The following is a 26,313-nucleotide window of genomic DNA, read 5'->3' on the forward strand; positions in this document are numbered from 1 at the left end:
TTCCTCTTGCAAGTAAAAAACTCTCATTTTTCTTAAAATTTTATTCGTTCTTAGGAGTTTTGTATTGAAATGAGAGTTTTTTACTTGCAATAGGAAAACTTGCCAATTTTTGGAGTCATCGATTCTCAATGAGATATAACTAAAATATACATAGAAAAAACAACCCTAGGCTGAGTGCAGTGGCTGACACCTGTAATCCCAACGCTTTGGGAAGTTGAGGTGGGAGGATCACTAGAGACCAGGAGTTTGAGGTGAACCTGGGCAACGTATTGAGATGCTGTCTCCTCAGAAAGTTAAAAAATTATCCAGGTCTGTTTGTGCACACCTATGGTTGTAGGTACTTGGGAGGCTAAGATGGAAGAATTGCTTGAGCCCAGGAGTTTGGAGGTGCAGTGAGCCATGATCACGCCACTCTACTCTAGCCTCAGCAACAGAGCAAGATCCTGTCTCAATAAGAAAAGAAAAGAAAAAACAACCCTAATGGACTGGAACACGACCTGTTTACTTGTGCCAGCAGCAGTTCTCCCACTCACCAACCCACATGTTCTTTTGCTGGTTCCCAAGTGAAGACCAGGACCAAGAATAAGAATCATCCTGTGGGTGCAGGTTGTACCTTATCCTCCAGAGACAGCACTTCACCCTCTACTAGAAACTTCTTTACCATGCTGCCTGTTCAGTGAAATCCTTAGGGCAGTGACTTCCAAACTGTGATCCAGGGGCCACCTCTTGGTGGTAGGGTCAGGAAGGAGGGGAATGCATTTTAAGAACAGTTGGGGGAACCTCATTATCTCTTTTCATTGATCCTGAAAAGTAAAGTCTTTCATCCTCAAAGAGATACGAGTAGAAGTAGACATGATGCCCTTAGATAGAAACTTGTTCATCTCCCTCCCTACTGCTCCTGCAGGACTCTTGGAAATCTGGGGCCCTGGGAGCATGCTCTTGCTCTGTGCTACAGGTTTGCAAAGTTCACTTGATAACAGTACAGTTATGTTGTAAATTGTGCAATAATGGAGACTGAGGAAACAGTTCGTCTTTCACCTTGATTCATGTTAACAGTTCACTTCCTACAGTGTGAAAAGAACCAGCCTTTGGAGTTAGGAGACACCTGAATACAGACAGAACTGGCAATATCATGGGGAAGAAAAGGAAGAGAATTGAACATTTTCTGAAAAGCTGCTGGCACTATCATCAACCCTAAATACGTTCTCTTACTTGATCCTAACAATAAATCTGTGGAGATGGAGGTATTCTCTCCATTTAATGGACAAAGAAACCTGTTCAAAGAAGTTAAGTCATTTGGCCAAGGACACACTGCTTGCAGGCAGCAGAACTGGGATTTTGACTGTCCATAATCCCTATTCTCTGCTTGTTTTACTTCCCTCCCTTCTTTTTTCTTTGTCTAAGTACCAGTGGGGGTGCTGTTGGCACATGGGCTGGACTTCTCTTTGGAGTGGAGTGCTGTTCCACATTACAGGATTGTTGTGACAACCAGAAAGCCCCCACCTCACCTCCATACAATTCCAAATGCTCCTGGGTGATGTACCCACCCCGGTTGGACCACGGTGGTACATGGACTTCTAGAGACCATTTGAAGCCAGGGCATTACTGCTTGTTCTCAGGAAATCTCAGAATGTTACTTCCTTGTTTTTTGTAGGGAAGCCTGCCATCTCTCCAGGTGGCAGCCTGTTTATACCTTTTATCCTCACCTAAAGCGGGTGATGGGACAGAACTCAGGGAATGTAATGAAAGGTCCAGAAAGGTAGAGTCTGGGTACATTTTATTTACTCAAGTAGAGTGACTTGTCCAGGTCCCTTCACACAGAGCAACATTTGATATGGTAATTGTTACTGCTGAAATTTGCCATTTCTCAGACCTATAGCTGCAAGGAATTGGTTCCAAAAGGATAATCTAAATGTTATTTTAATCTTTAAGGAGATGAAGTTAAAGTCATATATGTCATATCTCTCTGGGGCTTAACCACCTTTTCTGCTGGGCACTTTTTGAAGAGGTCTGAACACTGAGGTAAGAGGATAAAGTTCAGCTGTGGAATAGCTGAATAGGTTGTGATCATATAATAGTGTAAGGCTTTAGAAAAATCCTAGGATGTGGGGCGGAAAGTAAGTTTGCCCACTTGTCCTTTTTCTGACTGTCAGCTTGAGGGAAGTGGCTAGTATCCTCTAAGAAAATTCACTTGCCGGGCGCGGTGGCTCAAGCCTGTAATCCCAGCACTTTGGGAGGCCGAGGCGGGTGGATCACGAGGTCGAGAGATCGAGACCATCCTGGTCAACATGGTGAAACCCCGTCTCTACTAAAAGTGCAAAAAATTAGCTGGGCATGGTGGCATGTGCCTGTAATCCCAGCTACTCAAGAGGCTGAGGCAGGAGAATTGCCTGAGCCCAGGAGGCGGAGGTTGTAGTGAGCCGAGATCGCACCATTGCACTCCAGCCTGGGTAACAAGGGCGAAACTCCGTCTCAAAAAAAAAAAAAAAAAAAAGAAAATTCACTTAATCAGCAATTGAATGATTGATTATTATATTGTCCATATTGCCAAATTCTTTAAAGGATATTTGAATATGATCATATTTGTTCTCTTACAATCTATTTTATTGTTTATTTGAAGGCGTGTTAATAGTTCTTAAGATATACTTTATTTCCAGTAGATATTCAAAAAATAATTTTGAAGTATTGTTAATGGGAATGATGTTAAATAACTTTTTATGACTAATAGTTGAGTCATATATGATATCTTTGTTACTTAAGTAATTTGAATTCTAACCCCATATATCTTAGGTAGACAGTGAAAATACTGAATTGTGAGTCTAAATAATATAGACTTACTCATTCCACAAATCTTTATCAGGTATCTACACACCCTAGGAAACTTTCAGGGCATGAAGATTTAATTTTCTAAGATAATGCAGCACGTATCCCTCTTGAGGGACATTTGTTTTTCAATTTCCTCCTCTGTCTCGGATATGAATTCCTCTAAGTAGTGACTGTATTTTCATCTTTTGTGTAATTCTGATGTCTAGTTGCTCAGTTAATGTGAGGGTAAGTCCATTAACTGCCCTCTAGGAGCTTGCTGTTGAATATAAACTAGTCTGTGATACGTAGCAAGGCCGTGACAATGAAGATGAGAAAATGTGACTTCCAACTGGGGTTCTCAAAGAGGATATCCCGGAGGAATTGGCATTTTAATTAGACTTTCCTTTTAAGCTGGTAGATTTTGTTTGGTTCAGGCTTCAGCTGGAAGTCTGAACAATGGTACAGGTATGAGCTGGACTATGGCAGAATATTGGTCCAACGGGGCTGACAAGGTTAACTCGGGGGTTTCCGTAGAGGGCCTTCAGTGCTCACGTGCACTGTTTTAAGTTTGTACAGGGCATCTGGAAACTGGAAGAAGGTTCTGGAAAGGGCGAGGCACATAAGTTGGATGTGGATAGGAAGTTATTGTGGCAGATGAATTGGAAGATGGACAGGTTGACGGCAGGGAGATGGTGAGCGGGCTCCTGCCAAGTTATGAGCATTGTTGTGACGGCTTAGTTGGCTTGGCATCAACACACATATTGAGGATCTGTCATTGTAACTCTAAATTGTATGCTTGCTAGATAATGTAAGAACTTTTTAGAGCCTCCTTTTTAAAGGAGGGAAGTGGATTGTGCTCAAGCTTGCATGCTCTGCTGTTCGTATGCTTTAGCAGAAACTCATCCACCGGTGTGTTAATGGAGGAAAGGAGAGGAAAACCCAGCCAGAAGTTGCCATTTTGCTTAAATAATGGATTCTCTTCTTCCTCAAGGTGGCACAGAGAGAGTGTCTTTTTGCCCTTCTCTAAGATGGATTTACTGTTTCCAATAAATTATAACAGTCTGGTCCTTGGCTTCCAGTTACAATGATTAGCAGTATTTGCCTAAGGAAAGAAAAACAGTTTCCTCTTTCTGCTCTCCTATGGGCTTTGCTTGTGAGCCCCAAGCAGACAGATGTGGACAGCTAGCAATGTTGGTAACAACAGTGGCAGTCTGTTGCACTCTGCAGCACTGGGCATGGTACAAAGTGTTCGGACAAACCCTTCTGCCCTTTGCAATCCTTACTACAGCTGTGAGGTGAGGAGTGTTCTCCCTGTTTTATAGGTGAAGAACTGAGGCCAAGAGAGGTTATGTCATTAGATTTTACAATGGGGTGTGCTTCCATTTCATCACCTTTAGATTGATATTACTGTGACATAGTCTTCCTAGAATGAGCTAAGTGAACTGGGCACAGGAAATAGCACATGGCATGCCTTCAGCGAATGATAGTTATGATCATTATCATTCCATTTCTTCTTAAAAAAAAAAAAAGCCCTCCTTGAATTCCAGCGTAAATACTCATGCCCTTTTTTGCTGTTAACTATAAACCTCTCTCTAGGCCGGGCGCGGTGGCTCAAGCCTGTAATCCCAGCACTTTGGGAGGCCGAGGCGGGTGGATCATGAGGTCGAGAGATCGAGACCATCCTGGTCAACATGGTGAAACCCCGTCTCTACTAAAAATACAAAAAATTAGCTGGGCATGGTGGCGTGTGCCTGTAATCCCAGCTACTCAGGAGGCTGAGGCAGGAGAATTGCTTGAACCCAGGAGGCGGAGGTTGCGGTGAGCCGAGATCGCGCCATTGCACTCCAGCCTGGGTAACAAGAGCGAAACTCCGTCTCAAAAAAAACCAAAAAAACAAAACAAAACAAAAAAACTATAAACCTCTCATTCTCCTTAGTCTTCTTGGCCTTGCCTGAGAGCCTGGTTGTTGTGGAGACTGATGTCTTCTGAGACAGAAAAACAAGCCATAGCAAGGCCTGGTATGTGCCCTAGAACAGCACGGGCCCCACACGCTGCCCAGGCTTCTCTGGAAGATCCCCTAGCCTGTCCGCTGGATTTCTTGTACTTAGGAGGATTGTTAAACCATCTCATAGGGTTCCTTTCCAGACTCAGCCCTTCACTTGCGGCAGCATTTCTTACTCTGAGGTTCTGGGCCTAGAAACCCAGTGTCCACAGGCAAGGTCTATGGACAGAGGGAGTTTATAGAGAGTGGGAGCGCGTCAGTGGAAGGTTAACTCCAAACATGAACTGAGCTGGCCCGGGTGGCCTTGTCCTCTTGCCATCCTCTTAACCCTTTAAAGGCTTTAAGATACTTCTTTTGTGATAACTACCCCTAAGTAAATTTGGCCGTAAACAAATGGCAGAGCATGAAGGAAAAGAAAATCTAAGATCCTTGAGGGAGATGACAGTCAAATGTTTTACATTTTTACTCCCTTGGTTGTTATCACGCACGGCTGATACATAAACAAGTAATGGCCTTATCTTCTATTTTTTTTTTATCTACTGGTTAGACCCAGAACCCTAAAACGTGGATGCTTCTCATGATCATTTGGCATCTGCAACAGGAGTTGAATTTATTAATGGTATTAATACCTCATCCTTGGGTTGTCCGATAATTTTTTTTTTTTTTTGAGACAGAGTTTTGCTCTTGTTACCCAGGCTGGAGTACAATGGCGCGATCTCGGCTCACCGCAACCTCCACCTCCTGGGTTCAGGCAATTCTCCTGCCTCAGCCTCCTGAGTAGCTGGGATTACAGGCACGCACCACCATGCCCAGCTAATTTTTTGTATTTTTAGTAGAGACCGGGTTTTCACCATGTTGACCAGGATGGTCTCAATCTCTTGACCTCGTGATCCACCCACCTCGGCCTCCCAAAGTGCTGGGATTACAGGCTTGAGCCACCGCGCCCGGCCAGGTTGTCCGATATTTTTAAGGGGCATTTACTTCCTTTGCTTTTCATGTGGAAAACTTTCTGTAAAGGCTGGTATTGTCTTGGCCTTTTATTGCAGGAACAACACAGGGAAGTTAGGGGACTAGGCCACAGTTACCCCATACAGCTAGGTAGCAGCAGAGGCCCCACCTGGCACCCGCCTTTCTTCCTAGGCTGCAGTGCTTCCCACCGCACTGTGCAGCCTCTTCGAGGAAGCCTGGAGTGGAGAGGAACTCTGGTTCTTTAAGATAAACCTGAGTTGGATGTCACTGTCACCATTTATCAGATGAGGAGAGGCAAAAGTACTTAACCTCTGTTTCCTTACTCGAAAATGGCAGCGATCGTAGTACTTACTACCTACCTGGGTGGATAGGTGTGCCTATGAAGGAGGTCACAGGACAAGTGCTTGGAAGAGTGTTGAGCACATAGAAAGTACAAGTTAAATGGTGGCCGTTATGTTACTAGTTAGACTATATCATACTTGTCTTTATCTGGGCTTAGAATCTTGACACTGTGATCTTTCATTCTCAGATCTTAATACGAAGGCTTACCAGGTAACCACTGCCCCAACGTAATTATTTAGTGGTTTCATACATGTGAAAGCAGTTGAGATACAATTTCCGAACTCAGGGTTAATTTATGTCCTTAGTTGGAACAGGTGGTACTCTCCCAGCACCTAAGGCCCCTTAATTCCATCCATTCTTCAGGTGACCTTTGCAATAATCATGGTAATTGAGTAGCATCTGTACTATAACATTGTTGAATTTTAAATTTAAGAGGACAAAGTGATACATTTAGCCATATGAGCTCTCCTAGTAATTCCGACTCACACCAGCTCTTTCAGGTTATTGAAGTAGTTTCTACAAATGATTGCTAACAGTACAAATACTGTCTCAGGTAGTTTGGAAGGGCGAATTTTCCCTTGGTATTCAGTATATCCTTAGGAAGTAATTTGCAAAACAGAAGAGTTCGGTTCAATGGAATTCACCCCTAAGGAGTGTGGAGGGCGCACTTCGTAGGCTTATCCTGCACTGTCCCTCAAGCTTGAAATTTGGCTCATGCAGCCAAGGAACTGAATTTTTAATTTTGTTAAATTTTCATTTAAATTTTAAAACAAGTAGTATAGAATGTTCTGTTAAATGTACGTTTCTTGTTTCGGTAAGACTACATTTCATGTTACCATGTTGTTGTAGTGTGTATTGTGTTTTGTCACCTCATTAATAATTTTCTTATTTTGGTTGCATGTTAAAATAATTTGGGATATACTGGGTTAAATAAATATCTTGTTAAAATTAAATTCACTGGTTTCTTTTTTGCTGGTGAGGCTAGGCTGCTAAAAAATTCAAACTTACTCATGTGTATTGTATTATATTTCTGTTAGTGCTACCTTATGTGAAAATGGCCTATTTTTTTCATCATTATATTCAGAGTTACATTTGTACTTCATAGAATCAGCCATTTGGAGGAAGAGATTTGGGGGTCACCTAGCCCAACTCCAGCCTTTTGCAAGTGATAAGACCAAGGCCAAAAGCTACTACTATAAAATGACCGATCTTCTCCCAGAAGGGGACTTGGTGGCTTTATAGCCTTTGCTTTGATCCTGGTTTCACTTGGCATTGGAAACATAGCAGACATCAGAGCCTCAAAGAACTTAAACTTCTACCAGACCCAGACTGAAGAAAATGCCTTATTTATTTTACTTATGGAAACTGGGTCCTGCTCTGTTGCCTAGGCTGTAGTGTAGTGGCAGAAACATCCAGCCCCAACCTCCTGGGCTCCAGGATCCTTGTGCCTCAGCCTCTTGAGTAGCTGGGGCCACAGGTGCATGCCACCATGCCTGGATAATTTTTTTTTTTCTTTTTTGTAGATACTGTGTCTTCCAGGTTGCCCAGGCTGATTTCAAAACTCCTGGGCTCAAGTAGTGGCCCAACCTTGGTACCCCAAAGTGCTGGGATAACAGATGTGAGCCACCATGCCTGTTTTGGCAGTTTTTAGGGGCACACACTACTTTTGAGCCAATTTTGCTCCTGATAGTGTAATGCTGGGGGTTGGGCGGGGGAGATGATCTGCCTGAAGGGGCTGAGAACTAGGAGGCTCTTATTCCTGTAGCATTGAGCGAAGGCACAGTCTTAGAGATCCACACAGTATTCAGAGCTTTCGGGTAGGAGAAGGAAAGTCCTTAAAAAAAAAAAAAAAAAAAAGAGTACAGGGGCTGGGTGCGATGGCTCAAGCCTATAATCCCAGCACTTTGGGAGGCCAAGGCAGGCGGATCATCTGAGGTTGGGAGTTCGAGACCAGCCTGGCCGACCAACATGGAGAAACCCCCGTCTCTAATAAAAATACAAAATTAGCCAGGCGTGGTGGTGTATGCCTGTAATCCAAGCTACTCAGGAGGCTGAGGCAGGAGAAACCCTTGAACCCGGGAGGCGGAGGTTGCTGTGAGCTGAGATTATGCCATTGCACACCAGCCTGGGCAACAAAAGCAAAACTGTCTCAAAAAACAAAACAAAACAAAACAAAAAAACGAGTACAGTTCAGACATTGGGCAATTTTCTCATAACAGAATTTCATATGCCATTAATTTGGTTAAAGACTTGAATAGCACAGAACAATTCTGTAAGGGTCAGTTTTCAGAGTAATTCCTAATATTTAATGAATTTTTAAGCAATAGAAATTGCAATAGTAAAGTCTAGCTTGAAATCTAATTTGTGTTAGGTTGAGCAGGTGACAACCACCACCCCCTGGATTCTGCTCCATCAGATGAGACCTAGGGCCAATTGCCCATTTGGCATTTCAGGCCTCAGGATCCTCATTTATAAACTTGGTTTGGACTGGGGTCTCCGTGATCACTGTCTGCTCTCCTTAGTCAGCTGGATGTTCTATATGTAGTTTAATGGCCAGTAAACACCTGTTCCTGAGTGATACATCCTTGGCAAGAAAGCCTTTTCCTGCTCTTTAATTAAGGAGCCGATAGATGGGTCAGCCTGGCTGGACTATTTTTACAAGTCTGCCTTGTCTATTAGAAAGGCTGAGCTTGCTGATTGTGCCTGTCATGCTTGAGTGTTCCTGAGACTTTGCCCAACCTCAGTCTTATCTGCAGGTACCCTAGCCTCTGCATTCCTTGCCCCTACAAAATGTGCTGCCAGTTCCAAAGGCACAAATGAAAATTATCTTGGCTGGAGCATGGCTAGGCACACACCAGTGGTTAAAGAAATGCTGTTTGCTGCCTGACACTTCTGGAGGGAAGTTTCTTTGGCCTCAATTTTATTGTTAAAAGTTAGTGGAAAAGGCCTGATTTTGAAATGATCCTGGAATTAATGTAGGAGGCCTTGTATAAGCAGTTAATGTGTATTTATTGAGTGGGTACCATGTGCCAATATGATACAAGGTGTGAAGGACACAGGAGTTGGGAAAGGCATGGAGAAATACGAGAAATACACGTGCACACTGCTGGTGCAAGTGTAAAAGTTACCTCTATGTAGGGCTATTTGGCAGTATATACTCTTTGACTCAGCAATTAAGTATTTATCTCACGGATACCTTCACGCATTTGTGAAATGATTTACATACAAGGATATTCATTATAGCATTATTTGTAATGGCAAAAAGAAAAGTCAGACGGGGGCTGATTAAATAATTATGTTATTAAGTAATGTTTTAGTACATCTGTGTAATGAAGTAATGTCCAGTCATTAAAAATAGTGAGACAAAGGCTGGGTGCAGTGGCTCACACCTATAAATTCCAGTTGCGGCTGGAGGATTGCTTGAGACCAGTCTGGGCAACGTTGTGAGACCCTGTCTCTACCAAAAAAAAAAAAAAATATATATATATATAAAATACACATATATATTTATATATATAATATAATATATATTAGCCAGGAATAGTAGCACATGCCTGTAGTCTCAGCTCTTCAGGTGGCTGAGGTGGGAAGATCGCTTGAGCCCAGGAGGTTGAGGCTGCAGTGAGCTGTGATTGCGCCACTGCACTCCAGCCTGGGCAACAGAACAAGACCCTATCTTAGAAAAACAAAAAAGGACAACTCACAACTTTATGCCCTGATGTAGAACCATCTCCAAGATATATTAAATGAGTGTGGGACACTGTGATTATATATGATTATGTATATAAATGGTTTCCTAAGAAAACAGAAAAAAAACGATACTAGTGATTGCCTTGGAGGAGCGTAATTGGAAGATTACTTTTGCAGCTTTTAAATTTTATACCATGTACACCTGGTATCTATTTTTAAAAAGTCATTGTTAGGCCCTAAAGTAGTTTAGTCAGACCATAGTAAGAAAACCCTATAAGACATACAAAATAGGGCCGGGCACGGTGGCTCACGCCTGTAATCTCAGCACTTTGGGAGGCCGAGGCGGGTGGATCACAAGGTCAAGAGATTGAGACTATCCTGGTCAACATGGTGAAACCCCGTCTCTACTAAAAATACAAAAAATTAGCTGGGCGTGATTGCGCGTGCCTGTAATCCCAGCTACTCAGGAGGCTGAGGCAGGAGAATTGCCTGAACCCAGGAGGCGGAGGTTGCGGTGAGCCAAGATCGTGCCATTGCACTCCAGCCTGGGTAATAAGAGCGAAACTCCGTCTAAAAAAACAAACAAAAAAAGACATACAAAATATGGGGTAATTACTGGCTTTATGGGAGGATTGATTTCAATGTGAAACTCTCCTTATGCAAGTGAGTTGTCCTGATTTCAATGCTAAGCTCTCTTCATGCAAGTAAGTTGGCCCTATTTGCCTGTTAAATTGTCTGGGGCAGACAGGTCTGAGTGTCCAGAGGGCAGACCTCAACTTTTCGCTTCCCACCTGGGGAGAAGGCATGGGGCTTAAGTGGTTTTCGGACTGTGTCTGTTGTGGTGTGAACACCAAGGAGCTGTGGATGAGCTTCCCAGGCTCAAGGTCAGAAGGTCTGGGTTGGAGTCCTGTCTCTGCTACTTGACAAATATGTGATTTGGGGTAGGTTGCTTAATCCCCAAAGACTCAATGTGTTCATCTAGAAATGAAGATTACAGGCCGGGCATAGTGGCTCACACCTATAATCCCAGCATTTTGGGAGGCCGAGGCAGGCAGATCACCTGAGGTCAGGAGTTCGAGATCAGCCTGGCCAATATGGCAAAACTCTATCTCTACTAAAAATACAAAAATCAGCTGTACGTGGTGGCAAGCACCTTTAATCCCAGCTACTTGGGAGGCCATGGCAGAAGAATCGCTTGAACCCAGGAGGCGGAGGTTGCAGTGAACTGCGATGGCACCACTGCATGCACTCCAGCCTAGGCAACAGAGTGAGACTCTCTCAAAAAAAAAAAAAAGATTATAATACCTGGCCCACCTTCCTCATGCTACTGTAGTGAAACTCAGATAGTGCCCGTGAACACTCCTATAAACCCCTATAAACACTTCTATTACAGCTGCAAACACCAGTTGTAATAGCTGTTAGGTACCTGTGAGGCCAGCAGGCTACAGCAAGAGATGCTAATTAAAAAAGAATTGAGGTGAAGCAAAGATCTTTTCCCTCTTCCAAATAACTTGGCAAGAGTTGTAAAATTAGAAAAGTAGACCCCACGTAGTTTGATAATCCCTTGACCTCTGACCCTGCACAAATGCTCTCACCCTCTAGACCTGTTTCCTTATTTGCAAAATGAGAGGGGCTGTCTGGGTAACTCCTGTGGACCCTTCCAATCGTAGCATTCCGTGACAGTGTGGCATTAACAGTAATTCCCATCTTGGCTGAGATGGATGAGTCATACTAACTGAAAAGTCAAAATATGAGGAGGAAGTCTCTTTACGTATGAGAATTTTCCTTGAGCTCGAGACTCAGAGCCTCTGGGGGGAAATGAGGGAAAACATTGCCACCACCAAGAGGGGAGACGAAGAATGCATAAAGAGAATGGAGATGTATTTGCTTCTTGTGTGTTCTTGCCACTTCCATAGCCTCCTTTGCTTTCAAATGCCCAGTTGGGCTGCGCCTTTGGAAAATAGGCTTAACCATTGTTTATTGGAAGGATATTGACACAGTAGGCCAGTTATACACTTTATGGCAGTGGTTAACTCCTCTGTGACGTCTTTCTGTGCAGATTTAGTGGCACCTTCTCCTTGCTGCCTGAGCTTCTCATCACTTTGTCTTATAACTCAGATCAGAGACTGTCTTATCTTTGTATCCCTGGCACATGAGGGGTGGTATTAGATGGCTAGATGGATTAATGATCCACTTAGGATATTTATTTACACTAATCTTGTTGAACTTGACCACTACCTTTATAACTACCACCATTCTGTTAGAAGGAAGTTTTAACTTTTTTTTTTTTTTTTTTTTTAGACAGTTTTCACTCATCACCCAGGCTGGAGTGCAATGGCACAATCTTGGCTCACTGCAACCTCCGCCTCCTGGGTTCAAGCAATTCTCCTGCCTCAGCCTCCCAAGTAGCTGGATTACAGGCGCCTGCCACCACATCCAGCTAATTTTTGTATTTTTAATAGAGACGGGATTTTACTGTGTTGGCCATGCTGGTCTCAAACTCCTAATCTCAGGCGATTCACCCACCTCAGCCTCCCGAAGTGATGGGATTATAGGCGTGAGCCATGGCACCCGGGGGAAGTTTTAACTATTAATAGGTTATTATTTCAAAAGTTATTTCATACTCAAAAAAATCCACACTTAAAAAAATTAAACAGATCCCTTGGTCTATTGGGGATCTTTTTTTTTTTTTTAAGCTAAGTGTTTTATATATAATAATAATAATAATAATATAGTTAATAAAATCTATCTAAAATTCATACCACCAGCACCCAGGGTCTCTGGCTAGCAGCAATAAATGGTGTTTAGTACTTACTTAGCCCCCAAGCCTGGATGACTGACTGTACAGACTTATTATTACTTTTAGCTATTTGTAAGTAACATGAAAATTGGCCAGGCATGGTGGTTCATGCCTGTAATCTCAGCACTTTGGGAGACCAAGGCAGAAGGATCAGTTGGAGCCAGGAATTTGAGACTAGCATTAGCAACATAGCAAGAACCATTTCTACAAAAAATAAAAAGAATTAACCAGGCATGGTGTTGCATGCTACTTGGGAGGCCAAGGTGGGAGGATCACTTGAGCCTAGGAGTTAGAAGCTGCAGCGAGCTAAGAAGGTGCCGCCGCACTCCAACCTGAGCACCACAGGGCAAGACTCCAACTCTTTTTAAAAAATCTGAAAAGGACCTCAAAGATTGAACTAACAATTTATCTTTACAAATGCAGGACCAAAAGAGAGGGTAAAGGATCACTTGGGGAGTTTAGAAGTGGCAGAAGTATCTGTAGAGAGCCCTATGGTGTGAATGTGCTGGAGTATGTGTGCCCATCCTCATAGGGGACTCCCTTGGAGGAGGAGGGCACCCCAGCATGGGCAGCAAAGCTGTTTGACTTCAAGGTGGAGATGTGAGCCACCTGGTTAGTCCATGCTCAGTTAATTTCTATGGAGGTTAGGTAAGGTAGGTTAGGGAGTTGGATCCAATGTTCCTGAAGGTTCTGTTGGTAATATGGCAAGGGTCGGGTTGCAAGCGGGGAGGATTGGATCATTCTAAGAGCAGTAGAAGACCTAATTCCAAAGGTGAGGACAGCATTTAGAACTCCATACATACATGGCTTGTTCAAAAATGGAGAAGAGATTAAAAAAACTATCCTAATGTTCGCTTGTCAAACCAAGCCATTCTCTCAGCAAAGTAGTGAAACCCTTGCATAAGTCCTTTAAAGCTTAGCAGCAGTATCCTAACACAACCACACACACACACACACACACACACACACACAAAACCACCACCACCAACTCCTTGGGGATCCAGATGTGAAACCTCTCATGGAAAATTCAGCACCAGGTGCTTTTTGTAGCAGGTAGGATCACCTGCTGTTTTGGAAATTAACTGGTTTTCTCTGACATCTTTTTGACTGAACTCTGTATGTGCCTCTTGAGAAAATCCAAATTCTTGCTGTCTCCACTTTCCAGTTTTGCTTTATCTTTGCATCATGCTCCGCAGTTTCCAGGCAAGCATAACGAGTGAGAGTTCCAGTAAACTGGCTTGATCATATTTCTTAGATTGAGTCATGACTGAGAAACTTGTTTTGGAACAGGAAGCAGCCCATGAAAACGTCTGCACATGGTAACCTGCCAGATTGAAGAAACTGGACCACTTTCTAGTGGAAGGATAAAAGGGTGGAAAAATGGTTCTATAACTCAGGGTATGGTAAACTTGTGAACTAGAGTTTTAACTTGTTGAATAATATGTCTTTGTGTGTATTTGGGCTTTTTTATGCTGTTAAAAGTCTAGTTTTTTGGCCGGGCGCGGTGGCTCAAGCCTGTAATCCCAGCACTTTGGGAGGCCGAGGCGGGTGGATCACAAGGTCGAGAGATCGAGACCAACCTGGTCAACATGGTGAAACCCCGTCTCTACTAAAAATATAAAAAAATTAGCTGGGCATGGTGGCGCGTGCCTGTAATCCCAGCTACTCAGGAGGCTGAGGCAGGAGAATTGCCTGAACCCAGGAGGTGGAGGTTGCGGTAAGCCGAGATCGCGCCATTGCACTCCAGCCTCGGTGACAAGAGCAAAACTCCGTCTCAAAAAAAAAAAAAAAAAAAAAAAAGTCTAGTTTTTTAAGATTAGGGAAAGGAAAATGTGGATTCCTGTTAACTGTTACTGCCTCTTTAATGTCTCTGCTATGTATACAACATGTTGCTAGGCCAGTTATTTACATAGAAATAAACCTGGCAACATTTACACTTGGCCTAGAGGAGTGGAAGGCCCCTTTTGTCTCCAGTGTTCTTCGATTCTGTATTTTAAATACTTACTTTGCAATTACTGTAGCAACACAATCAAGACAGCAAATCAGTCTGGTAAAACCAGAAGTACTAGAATGTGGGCAAATAGAATGGCCTAGAATTCTTGCTGAGAAAACAATTGGCTTTGCTATATTCTTGTAATGCAGTGTGAGAGAAGCCAGAGAAGTAAATAGGCAGGTAAATATTTATGAACCGTAATAGTCATCAGCACAATGTATTTTAAAAGCACATCTGCTTGGGGTCATTTTGCTTTAAGGGTTATGACTGCAGGGTAGAGATTTGTAAATGAAGGAGCTCTCTGTTGCTGTGTTTTTGTTGTTTTGGTTTTGGTTTGAGACAGGGCTGGAGGGCAGTATGTGATCATGGCGCACTGTAACCTTCATCTCCTGGGTTCAGCTGATCCTCCCACATCAGTCTCTCAAGTAGCTGAGACTACAGGAGAGTCCCCCCATGCCTGGCTAATTTTTTAATTTGTTTGTAGAGTTGAGGTCTCACTATGTTGCCCAGGCTGGTCTCAAACTCCTGGACTCAAGCGATTCTCCCGCCTCAGCCTCCCAGAGAGCTGAGATTACAGGTGGGAGCCACCATGCCTGGCTGTTATTTTATCAATTTTTCAAAATTCAAGGATGCTCTCAAATGTTTTTGCAGCCTCATATAGCTCTTAATTTGGTTTATATTCATCCAGATGGTAGGATATGATTCATGTTCCACCAGGTTTTGTTCAGAAATACTTGGGCAGTGTCTATGGAAAAAAAAACACTGATTCAGATTTAGCTTTTAGGTAAATAATATCACCTGGGCATAATATGAAGAATGAAATATATGAAAGAAAAATATAATCAAGTGTAACTTAGACTTTGAATGGGGGTAACTAAGATTTTGAATGAAGGAGGGATCTCGGGAAATAATGTTAAAATAAGATTTATTTTTTTAATGGAAATACATGATTTTAAAAAGGAATAACTTAAGACAGTCCCACTTTATACTACATTAAAGTATAAAGAGCAAGGATCAGTTTCACTTTCTGTTTAGAGTTAGTAGTATGTATAATTAATTTTTTAACAGTTTATTGATAGAATTTATTTTTAGAAGGAAATCTCCCACCACCTTCCTGTCATTCTCAGGGCAAGGTAGAGGGAAGGGACCCTCGCGGGTAGTGGGAGGTGCAAGCCTTAATTACCCATTTGAGTGTATAAAGAAACCATTTTATCTTTCATTTCAAATACTTTTTCTCAGTTTACTGAATAGCGTTAATTTAGGACAAGCATTGTATTATCTTTGCCTTACTTCTGCCTTTTTGGATCATCTAAGCATGATAAATGCTGGTTTATTCAAGGCGCTAAAATTGACTTGCAAAAGACATATTTAGTATGGATTCTGCATTCAAGTCCTTTCTTTGTTTATCCGGTACAGAGATGTTTGTTTTAAAGTGGTATGAGTTAATTGTCCAACTTCAGATTTTCCCTGAAATGTATAACAGATTACCCAGCTGGCAAATGATGATATATATTTTTTAAACATGAATATTTCCCTTAGGCCAGATGGTGATTTAACATGAATTGTCCAACATTTGTGTTTCTTATCAAATGGTCTTCTTTTGTCTAAGCCAAGCTAGCAACATAATTTGGAACACACTCAGGAATCACCAAGGACAACAGCAAAAAAAAAAAAAAATTCAGACGCGAAGTGGCAGACGACATTTGCTCCATACGCCTTGCAGAGGCTCATGGGCAGTGCTCACACAGCCCTTAGAAAGCTTTCTCGCCCGTTATAAGGAAGTACCTGTGGAGTGCTGTGCAAACCATCTACCTGCTTTCCTCTCTCTCCCCAAACCCTACTTATCTGACACTTACACTGTGGCCTTCCTCCTGGGGGGACTTGCACTTCCTCAAAGCCCTGGATTTATGTGCAGAAGAGCAGTTTTAGTTCTTCCTTAGGCACTTCCCTTTCCTCCTTCCAGTGTCACGTTCTTGTTTGGGCTCCATCCGGATGATTATGTCCTCTTAGATGATATGTGAGCCTTGCAGAGAGCTGGGTCATTTGTGGAATAAATCATGTGCCCAGTCACACGGTTCTTTACAGGAAATGGTCGCTGCATATTAGCTTAGCACAAAACACAGTAGTGAGCTTATGGGCCCCTCAAACAGTAAGTCTTCAGTTTTAACTTCTGCTGGTTTGTTGTTGTCGTTGTTGTTTTTCAACATAAAACTTTGAAAGCTTCGTACAACATCAAATTTCTGCAGCACTTTGTCTGCTGAAACGTGAAAATCTGAGTAGCACAGAGTATGACATTAAGGCCATAACAAGAAACCTATTGTTGCTGCATTCTAAATTTGATCAAGATGTCTGTGTTTGGGAATCCAAAATAGTTGTTTCAAACTCAGCTCTTTTCTTTTATGAAGCAGGGTCTTTTTGTTTGTTTTAAAGATCTCTCATAGCAAGAAAAAATACTACATAAACTTTTTTTTTGAAACAAGGTCTCACTTTGTTACTCAGGCTGCAGTGGCACGATCTTGGCTCACTGCAGCCTTGACCTCCAGGGCTCGAGCAGTCCTCCCACCTTAAACCCCACCCCCCAATGTAGGTTCTAATTTGCCTATTAATTTGCTTTATTATTTGCAAATAATTCAGAATCTCTCTGAAATAAAAATCCTTTTTTATTTACAACATGTTAATAGTAGTCTAATTCAGACCTGCCCTGAGGAAGAACCAAGCAATGAAGTCGTCCATGATTTTGGAAGTTAATTGGTTCATTCTTTCTGACCATCTGGATAGTCCCAATGTTATTTTAGGCTCCCCTAGTTAGGTCCACAACCTCATTGTTATCCATTGGCTTGGACTTTGGTCTCGCTTATACAGCAAGCAGTAGAGCCTATATCACTGTTGACTTGTAAACATTTGCATATTTTACATTTATAGAGAGATCTCTTTCACATGTCTCAGTTGATCCACTAACATCTGTATGCTTGGGTAGGATGGAATAATTAAGCAATGTATAGCTAAAACCATCCAAACCCTTCAAATATCATCTGATGGGAAGAAAAAGGGGGGAAAAGGAAATTGAATGTAGTTATTTCAACTCCTGGCATGACTGACACTGACAATTTTAGAGTAAATTCCATTAGGGATTTTATTCCAGTTCATGAGGTTCTAAGGATACTTTGCAATTCAGATTTGTGAGATGTTTGCAACCTAAATTGCTTCAGTTGCATGAAGTAATTATCCTGGGATCTTAACAAGGAGAAACCTCAGGCCCAGGAACTCTGGGGTAAGTGAGGCAGGGATGAGCCAAAGTGCACTTTTTCCAGATGCAGGGACAAGTATTTTAGTTTCTTTTACTGACCTTGCAAAGAGCTTTGCACACTTTGCACATCAGTTCTTGAGATGGGTGGGAACATGGACTGCCTATTTTATAGAGAGAAACAAGTTCAATTAAGATTGCAGGATCATGCATTCCTTTAATTTTTGGTGCTAGTACTTAGTAGATGGGAATGTATTGAACACTTAATACCTTGCTTGGGCAGATAGCTCCAGTTTGCACAAAGTCTAGATACGATACTCTGCTATATAGCTAGATTTACTGAGAAGAAATGGCCCAAGCTAATTAAAATTTCAAAGCAGGTTTCTCAGCCGGGCGCAGTGGCTCACGCCTGTAATCCCAGCACTTTGGGAGGCTGAGGCAGGCAGATCAGTTGAGGTCAGGAGTTTGAGACCAGCCTGGCCAACATGGCAAAGCCCTGTCTCTACTAAAAATACAAAAATTAGCCAGGTGTGGTGGCATACACCTGTAATCCCAGCTATTTGGGAGGCTGAGGTGAGAACCGCTTGAACCCAGGAGGCAGAAGTTGCAGTGAGCTGAGATTGTGCCACTGTACTCCAGCCTGGGCAACAGAGTGAGACCCCATCTCAAAAAAAATAAAGTAGGTTTCTCAATACCTTGGAACATTGTGTCTCCATGATGACCTCTGTGTAAACATGTCCATCAAAATGGAAACAAATCATTTTTAAAACAGAAATTATTCTCATGCCTATTTCAGTGGGGATGCCCTGTATGACTGAATGCTCTGTGGTTACTATTTTGCTGCTCCTGGCCAGAAAACTGATCTAGGTGCCATGCCTAATCCACCCTGCAGACTGGCTGCTCCATACTACCAAGATTCCAAAGCAAAGTGTATATACAGTTGGCCCTATGTAGCCTCGGGTTCAATGATGCAACCAATGGCAGATGGGTTCAAAAATATTTGGAAAAAGGCCAAGCGCAGTGGAGTGATTCACACCTGTAATCCTAGCACTTTTGAGAGGTCAACGCAGGCAGATCACTGGAGCCCAGAATTCGAGACCAGCCTAGGCAAAATGGCGAGACCCCATCTCTACAAAAAATAATTAGTGGGGCTTGGTGGCATGTGCCTTAGTCCCAGCTGCTTGAGAGGCTGAGGTGGGAGGATCATTTGAGCCAGGTGAAGGCTGCAGTGGGTCATGACTGCATCACCACACTCCAGCTTGGGTGACAGAGCGAGATCCTATCTCAAAGTGAGTAAATAAATACATTTCAAAAAAAAATTGGGAAAAAAAATTTTAAAAACATAATATACAAATAAAATACAGTATAACACATACATAGCATTTATACTTTATTAGGTATTGTAATCCAGAGACGATTTAATGTAAGGGGATGTGCATAGGTTATATGCAAATACTATGCCATTTTATATTAGTGTAGGCTCATGGCTAATAAAGCATGAACCCGAGTGAAGCTGCCAGGCTGTGTGTCTTGTTCAGCCGCTTTCTGGTAGTATCTCTTCTTTCTAAACCTCAGTATTCTTATACCATAAAACAGGGATGTTTTATCTGTATAAGGCTGTTTTGAGAAATAGTTTTTATATTAAAGTACTTAGAATAGTGCATGGCATATAGGAAGCCCTTAATAGATACTGGCTTAAAAATAATTAGGTATATCCTAGCAAGGTACACCTAACTACGGGTGCTGTTTTAACTATGCCTACTCTGTGTGCTTTACACTATATATTGTTGAAGGCTAGAATAATGAGGAGCCCCATGAACAGGTTTTCACAGCATTTAAGATTTCAACACTGGCCGGGCGCGGTGGCTCAAGCCTGTAATCCCAGCACTTTGGGAGGCTGAGGCGGGTGGATCACGAGGTCAAGAGATCGAGACCATCCTGGTCAGCATGGTGAAACCCCGTCTCCACTAAAAATACAAAAAATTAGCTGGGCATGGTGGCGCATGCCTGTAATCCCAGCTACTCAGGAGGCTGAGGCAGAAGAATTGCCTGAACCCAGGAGGTGGAGGTTGCGGTGAGCCGAGACCGCGCCATTGCACCCCAGCCTGGGTAACGAGCGAAACTCTGTCTCAAAAAAAAAAAAAGATTCAAACACCAACCTTCAGTCATGGGTACAGGTGGCCTGTGCCATCCAGCTAGCTGTGCTGCCTCCAGGCTGGGTGGCCTGCTCCTCCTCTGTTGGATAAAAATAGCCTGACTCCTCACTGAAACAACCACGTTATTTGTGTCCTTGGGAAGATGAAAGTAATAGAGCTGTAAGCCTGACGTTGCCAGCTGTCAGCAGAACTGAAATACAAAGTGTGACATGTATCCACACTGTGCCCACTGGCCTTCAGGTCCCAACTGCCATTGACACATACGTGGTTAGGAAATTCTGGATATGGTTCCCATGCCTAACCTAGTCATATGAATTCTCTCCCCGTGTATCTTTTTTTGTATGTGCAACAGGGTCTGTCTTGTCACCCAGGCTGCTGGAGTGCAATGGTGCAATCATAGCTCACCATGGCCTTGACTTCCTGGGCTCAAGCGATCCTCTCACTTCAGCCTCCCTGGTATTTGGGAGTATAGGTGCACACTACGATGTGCAACTAATTTGTTTTGTTTTTTAGTAGACACAGGTGTCACTATGGTGCCAGGCCAAGGTCAAACTCCTGGGCTCCAGCAATCCTCCTGCCTTGGCCTCCCAAACTCCTGGGAGGAGGAGGAATAAGTCACCAAGCCCAGACTCTCCTCATGTATCTTTTACTAAATCAAAACCTTCACTCTTTGTAAGAGTCTTCCTGTATCTTAATACTTTTGATCCTTCCCTGGAGCCAGGGTTTTATTTATTTTTGAGACAGGGTCTCACTTTATTGCCCAGGTTGGAGTGCAGTGGGTGATCATGACTCACTGCAGCCTCAACCTCCTGGACTCAAGTGATCCTCCCAGCTCAGCCTCATGAGTAGCTGGGACTACAGGTGTGCGCCACCACACTTGTTTCTCCTCTTCCCCCACATTGGTAGAAATAGGGTCTCTTTATATTACCCAGGCTGGTCTCGAACTCCTTAGATATGAAGTGATCCATTCCCCCTCAGCCTCCCAAAGTGCTGGGCTTGCAGGGCGTGAGCCACCGCAACTGTCCCCCCCGCCCTTTTTTTTTTTTTTCCATCTTTGAGATGGAGTCTTGCTCTGTCACCCAGACTGGAGCACAGTGGTGCGATCTCGGCTCACTGAAACCTCCACCTCCTGGGTTCAAGCTATTCTCCTGCCTCAGCTTCCTGAGTAGCTGGGACTACAGGCGTGCACCACCATGCCCAGCTAATTTTTGTAAAGAGGATTATTGATAATTTTTCAGGAAGGAAGCTGGTGGGTTCTCATCCCTTTCTCAACTTGTTAAGCAGTAGACAAGCCTCGTCTTAAGCTTTTTCATGTCTCAACTAAAACTGAAGTCAAAAGGAAGTTATTTAATAGGTGAGCCACAGAGATAAGAGTAACAAGCAATGATGGGAGAAGATAATCTAGTGTAGGAAAGATGGAAAGAATGGTGATATTTCACAACTGCTAGATTGATACATTAACTTGGGAGTTATCCCCTATAAACTGGATATTTTCTGAGCAAAGTTTAAAGAAAACTCCATGAGGAGTTTTACTCAGTAAACATTTACTCAGTAGTGTTTTCCAAACCCTACTTCTCATAAGCCAGTGGCTTAGAGTGCTTGCTCTAATTTCTATTTTCCATTAAACAAGAGCGGAATTTCTTTTAATTCAAACCATTTGTGACTTTGCCCTTTAGTGACCTCTACCATCACCCAGTCATTAATGATCCAAGTGATTAGAATGGATGGCTATGTGTTTGTAGGTTGTTTGTTGTCTTTAATGAATAGATTCATTGAATGGAATTAACTGTGCTCTTCTAGAACACTGGACCTGTGTTCTCATGTAGATTGTATCTGTAATCTCCCCACTCCCCACCATCAACAGTGGCATAATGTGAATTAATTTATGTGGTATCTGCCATCTTAACCATGGTCTTTCTTCTTCCTTTTTTTTTTGTTTTAAACATAGGACATGGATTTGATTGATATACTTTGGAGGCAAGATATAGATCTTGGGGTAAGTCGAGAAGTATTTGACTTCAGTCAGCGACGGAAAGAGTATGAGCTGGAAAAACAGAAAAAACTTGAAAAGGAAAGACAAGAACAACTCCAAAAGGAGCAAGAGAAAGCCTTTTTCGCTCAGTTACAACTAGATGAAGAGACAGGTGAATTTCTCCCAATTCAGCCAGCCCAGCACATCCAGTCAGAAACCAGTGGATCTGCCAACTACTCCCAGGTACAGAGTACTCAGTTCTTGGGAAAGTTATGGCAGGGTTTAAGTAAACACTGACCAAGGATTTAAAATATCTGGATTTGCATTCCAGCTTTGCCTTTCACTGTGTCTTTTACTTACTTTGTCAAAGCTACTTTTGAGTTCACTACCCCACGTACTAATCTTACAAAGTTATTGTGAGGATTAGGAGGACATAAGTTACACGGAAGAGTTTTGTAAAGTTCGGAAACCTCCTATAAGAATCAAGTAGCAGCAACAGAAGCAGTGGCAGTAGAACCAAGTAATAGGGATTACTTGCAGTACTGTGGCAAGCACTGTTTTAAGAACTTAACATATACTGACTGATTTAATCAACACAACTGTATGAATTAGGTACCATTATCCCTGTTTTATCTACGATGAGCAACTGAAGCTCAAAAACGTTAATTTGCCCAGATCACTCAGAAAACTGGAGGAGCTAAGATTTGAACCCAGGTGGTCTGGTTCAAATTGTGCCCTGAGGTGATCTCTGAAATAAGATATTTACTTAACTTGATTGTAAACATTTTATGAACATCAGTTTTGAATATTTAGCTTGGCAATGGAATAATCATTTTTGTCTTCTTTTGTGTCATTCCCTTTTATCAGGTTGCCCACATTCCCAAATCAGATGCTTTGTACTTTGATGACTGCATGCAGCTTTTGGCGCAGACATTCCCGTTTGTAGATGACAATGAGGTGAGGTATAAAACAACTGATTAATAGCAAAACTTAACTATATAATAACAATCATATTCTATGTAAGTTCCTTCAATAAGTCTCCATTTAAAAGAGTAAACATATTTTTAGGAGGAAATTTTTTAACCAAGATAATACTGTCAAGGAAACCTTAGTCTATAGATAACTTTACAATTAAGAAAAAACAAAAAACAACAAAAAAAATCTTCACATAATATAAAACCAAAACCATTTACTATCGCATAGCCAGAAACATGGACAGTATAACCATGGAAACAAATAACTCATTTGTTACAAGTATCTAAGAGGTTTTGGTGAGTAGATAAGAAGCTGGGCAATGAATGAAGACTTGTTAACAATTTCAATAAATCTGTTTTATCTAATACTACACTGTGCTAGATATTACATAAACTAAATCCTAAAGATTATACTTAAACATTTTAAAGTTTACTTCCAAATGCTTAGGCTGAAACTATTAGGCCAGCAAATAGTAAATGTGAGTCAGTAGGGTAGGAAAAAAAGACTTGTTTTCATTATTTACAAACAGGAGTCATGATTGGTTAGTAAGTAGACACGCGGAACTGCAGCTGATTCCACTTTGTATTGTGACGGTGCCTTAGAGCTTACTCATCTTGTTGGTGGAAGACTCGTTAATCAATGACTTATCAATTTTAGGTTTCTTCGGCTACGTTTCAGTCGCTTGTTCCTGATATTCCTAGCCACATCGAGAGCCCAGTCTTCATTGGTACTAATCAGGCTCAGTCACGTGAAACTTCTGTTGCTCAGGCAGCCCCTGTTGATTTAGACGGTATGCAACAGGACATTGAACAAGTTTGGGAGGAGCTATTATCCATTCCTGAGTTACAGGTAACTAAAATAGAATGTAATACTGAAGATACTATTTTATATTTAGTGCTTTTAGTCATTCTGATTATTTATATGCCACCTATTTATAGGAAGGATTGGAGGGCAGCATGAGTGCTGCCCATGCTAGTTAAGTGGGTTGGATATCCTGAGGAATTTTTTTTTTTTGGAGACAGACTCTCAGTCTGTCACCCAGGTTGGAGTGCAGTGGCGCTATAACTGGGACTACAGGTGCTCACCACCATGCCCAGCTAATTTTTTTATTTTTAGTAGAGATGAGGTTTCACCATATTGGCCAGGCTGATCTCGAACTTCTGACCTTGTGATCCACCCACCTCGGCCTCCCAAAGTGCTGGGACTACAGGCATGAGCCACCTCGCCCAGCCAAGGATAGAATGTTATAACATGTGGGAACTCTGAAAATAATCCATATACTTAGGCATAAATACGTATTAGAAATGAGAATTATCTCTGAATTACAGAGGTAATAAATTATAGAGATAAGCCTGGAGAGAATGTGGATAGGAAGTTTATCTAAATTTATTGCGTGTGGATTAACTTTGATTTATATAGTATAAACTTCTTTCTCATGCAGTGTCTTAACATTGAAAATGACAAGCTGGTTGAGACTACCATGGTTCCAAGTCCAGAAGCCAAAGCGACAGAAGTTGACAATTACCATTTTTACTCATCTATCTCTTCAATGGAAAAAGAAGTAGGTAACTGCAGTCCACATTTTCTTAATGCTTTTGAGGATTCCTTCAGCGGCATCCTCTCCACAGAAGACCCCAACCAGTTGACAGTGAACTCATTAAATTCAGATGCCACAGTCAACACAGATTTTGGTGATGAATTTTATTCTACTTTCATAGCCGAGCCTGGTATCAGCAACAGCATGCCTTCACCTGCTACTTTAAGCCATTCACTCTCTGAACTTCTAAATGGGCCCATTGATGTTGCTGATCTATCACTTTGCAAAGCTTTCAACCAAAACCACCCTGAAAGCACAGCAGAATTCAATGATTCTGATTCTGGCATTTCACTGAACACAAGTGCCAGTGTGGCATCACCAGAACACTCAGTGGAATCTTCCAGCTATGGAGACACACTGCTTGGCCTCAGTGATTCTGAAGTGGAAGAGCTAGATAGTGCCCCTGGAAGTGTCAAACAGAATGGTCCTAAAACACAACCAGTACATTCTTCTGGGGATGTGGTACAACCCCTGTCACCATCTCAGGGGCATAGCACTCCCATGCATGATGCCCAGTGTGAGAACACACCAGAGAAAGAACTGCCTGTAAGTCCTGGTCATCAAAAAACCCCATTCACAAAAGACAAACATTCAAGCCGCTTGGATGCTCATCTCACAAGAGATGAACTTAGGGCAAAAGCTCTCCATATCCCATTTCCTGTAGAAAAAATCATTAACCTCCCTGTTGTTGACTTCAACGAAATGATGTCCAAAGAGCAATTCAATGAAGCTCAACTTGCATTAATTCGAGATATACGTAGGAGGGGTAAGAATAAAGTGGCTGCTCAGAATTGCAGAAAAAGAAAACTGGAAAATATAGTAGAACTAGAGCAAGATTTAGATCATTTGAAAGATGAAAAAGAAAAATTGCTCAAAGAGAAAGGAGAAAATGACAAAAGCCTTCATCTGCTGAAGAAACAACTCAGCACTTTGTATCTCGAAGTCTTCAGCATGCTACGTGATGAGCACGGAAAACCTTATTCTCCTAGTGAATACTCCCTGCAGCAAACAAGAGATGGCAATGTTTTCCTTGTTCCCAAAAGTAAGAAGCCAGATGTTAAGAAAAACTAGATTTAGGAGGATTTGATCTTTTTTGAGCTATTTTTTTGTACTATATACTAAAAGCTCCTACTGTGATGTGAAATGCTCGTACTTTATAATTCTATGCAAAATTATAGCCAAAACTAGTATAGAAAATAATATGAAACTTTAAAAAGCATTGGAGTGTATGTTGAATCAGTAGTTTCACTTTAACTGTAAACAATTTCTTAGGACACCATTTGGGCTAGTTTCTATGTAAGTGTAAATACTACGAAAACTTATTTATACTGTTATGTCATTTGTTATATTCATAGATTTATATGATGATATGACATCCAGCTAAAAGCAAATTATTGCAAAACTAACCACTATGTACTTTTTTATAAATACTGTATGGACAAAAAAATGACATTTTTTATATTGTTTAGCTCTGGCAAAACAAAAATTTAAGAGCTGGTACTAATAAAAGGAATATTACGACTGTTAAAATTATTTCTTTGGGATTCCTTTGAGTTTATTCATACAGTAGTGTTTTCCATAATCATCTATTTAATACATTTAGATGTTTTGCATCTTCAGAATGTTTTCTTTGAAAATATAAAAAATTTTATGCTAAATTTCTAGTAACAGGGTTATGGAGAAATATGTATCAAGAGGATACTTTGCCTCTTCTTCAACAGCAGGTACATCTAAACCCAAGAAAATGTTATACCCTGACATGAAAGCA

General features: G+C 41.9%; 1 protein-coding gene across 2 annotated transcripts in view; it reads left to right on the plus strand.

Annotated features, from left to right (window-relative positions):
* NFE2L2 (NFE2 like bZIP transcription factor 2) overlaps positions 1 to 26,075 on the plus strand; it is a 35,478-nt gene extending 9,403 nt beyond the window's left edge. For both annotated transcript variants that reach the window (XM_003921833.4, XM_010351719.3), the window contains exons 2-5: positions 21,950 to 22,216; positions 22,841 to 22,930; positions 23,606 to 23,797; positions 24,390 to 26,075. In XM_003921833.4, the coding sequence (XP_003921882.1) occupies positions 21,950 to 22,216; positions 22,841 to 22,930; positions 23,606 to 23,797; positions 24,390 to 25,616 (1,776 nt within the window). In that variant the 3' untranslated portion in view covers positions 25,617 to 26,075. The remainder of the gene's footprint in view (positions 1 to 21,949; positions 22,217 to 22,840; positions 22,931 to 23,605; positions 23,798 to 24,389) is intronic.
* Positions 26,076 to 26,313: the final 238 nt, after the last annotated feature.

This window comes from Saimiri boliviensis, chromosome 5, assembly GCF_048565385.1.
Source record: "Saimiri boliviensis isolate mSaiBol1 chromosome 5, mSaiBol1.pri, whole genome shotgun sequence".
Taxonomy (NCBI): Eukaryota; Metazoa; Chordata; class Mammalia; order Primates; family Cebidae; genus Saimiri; species Saimiri boliviensis.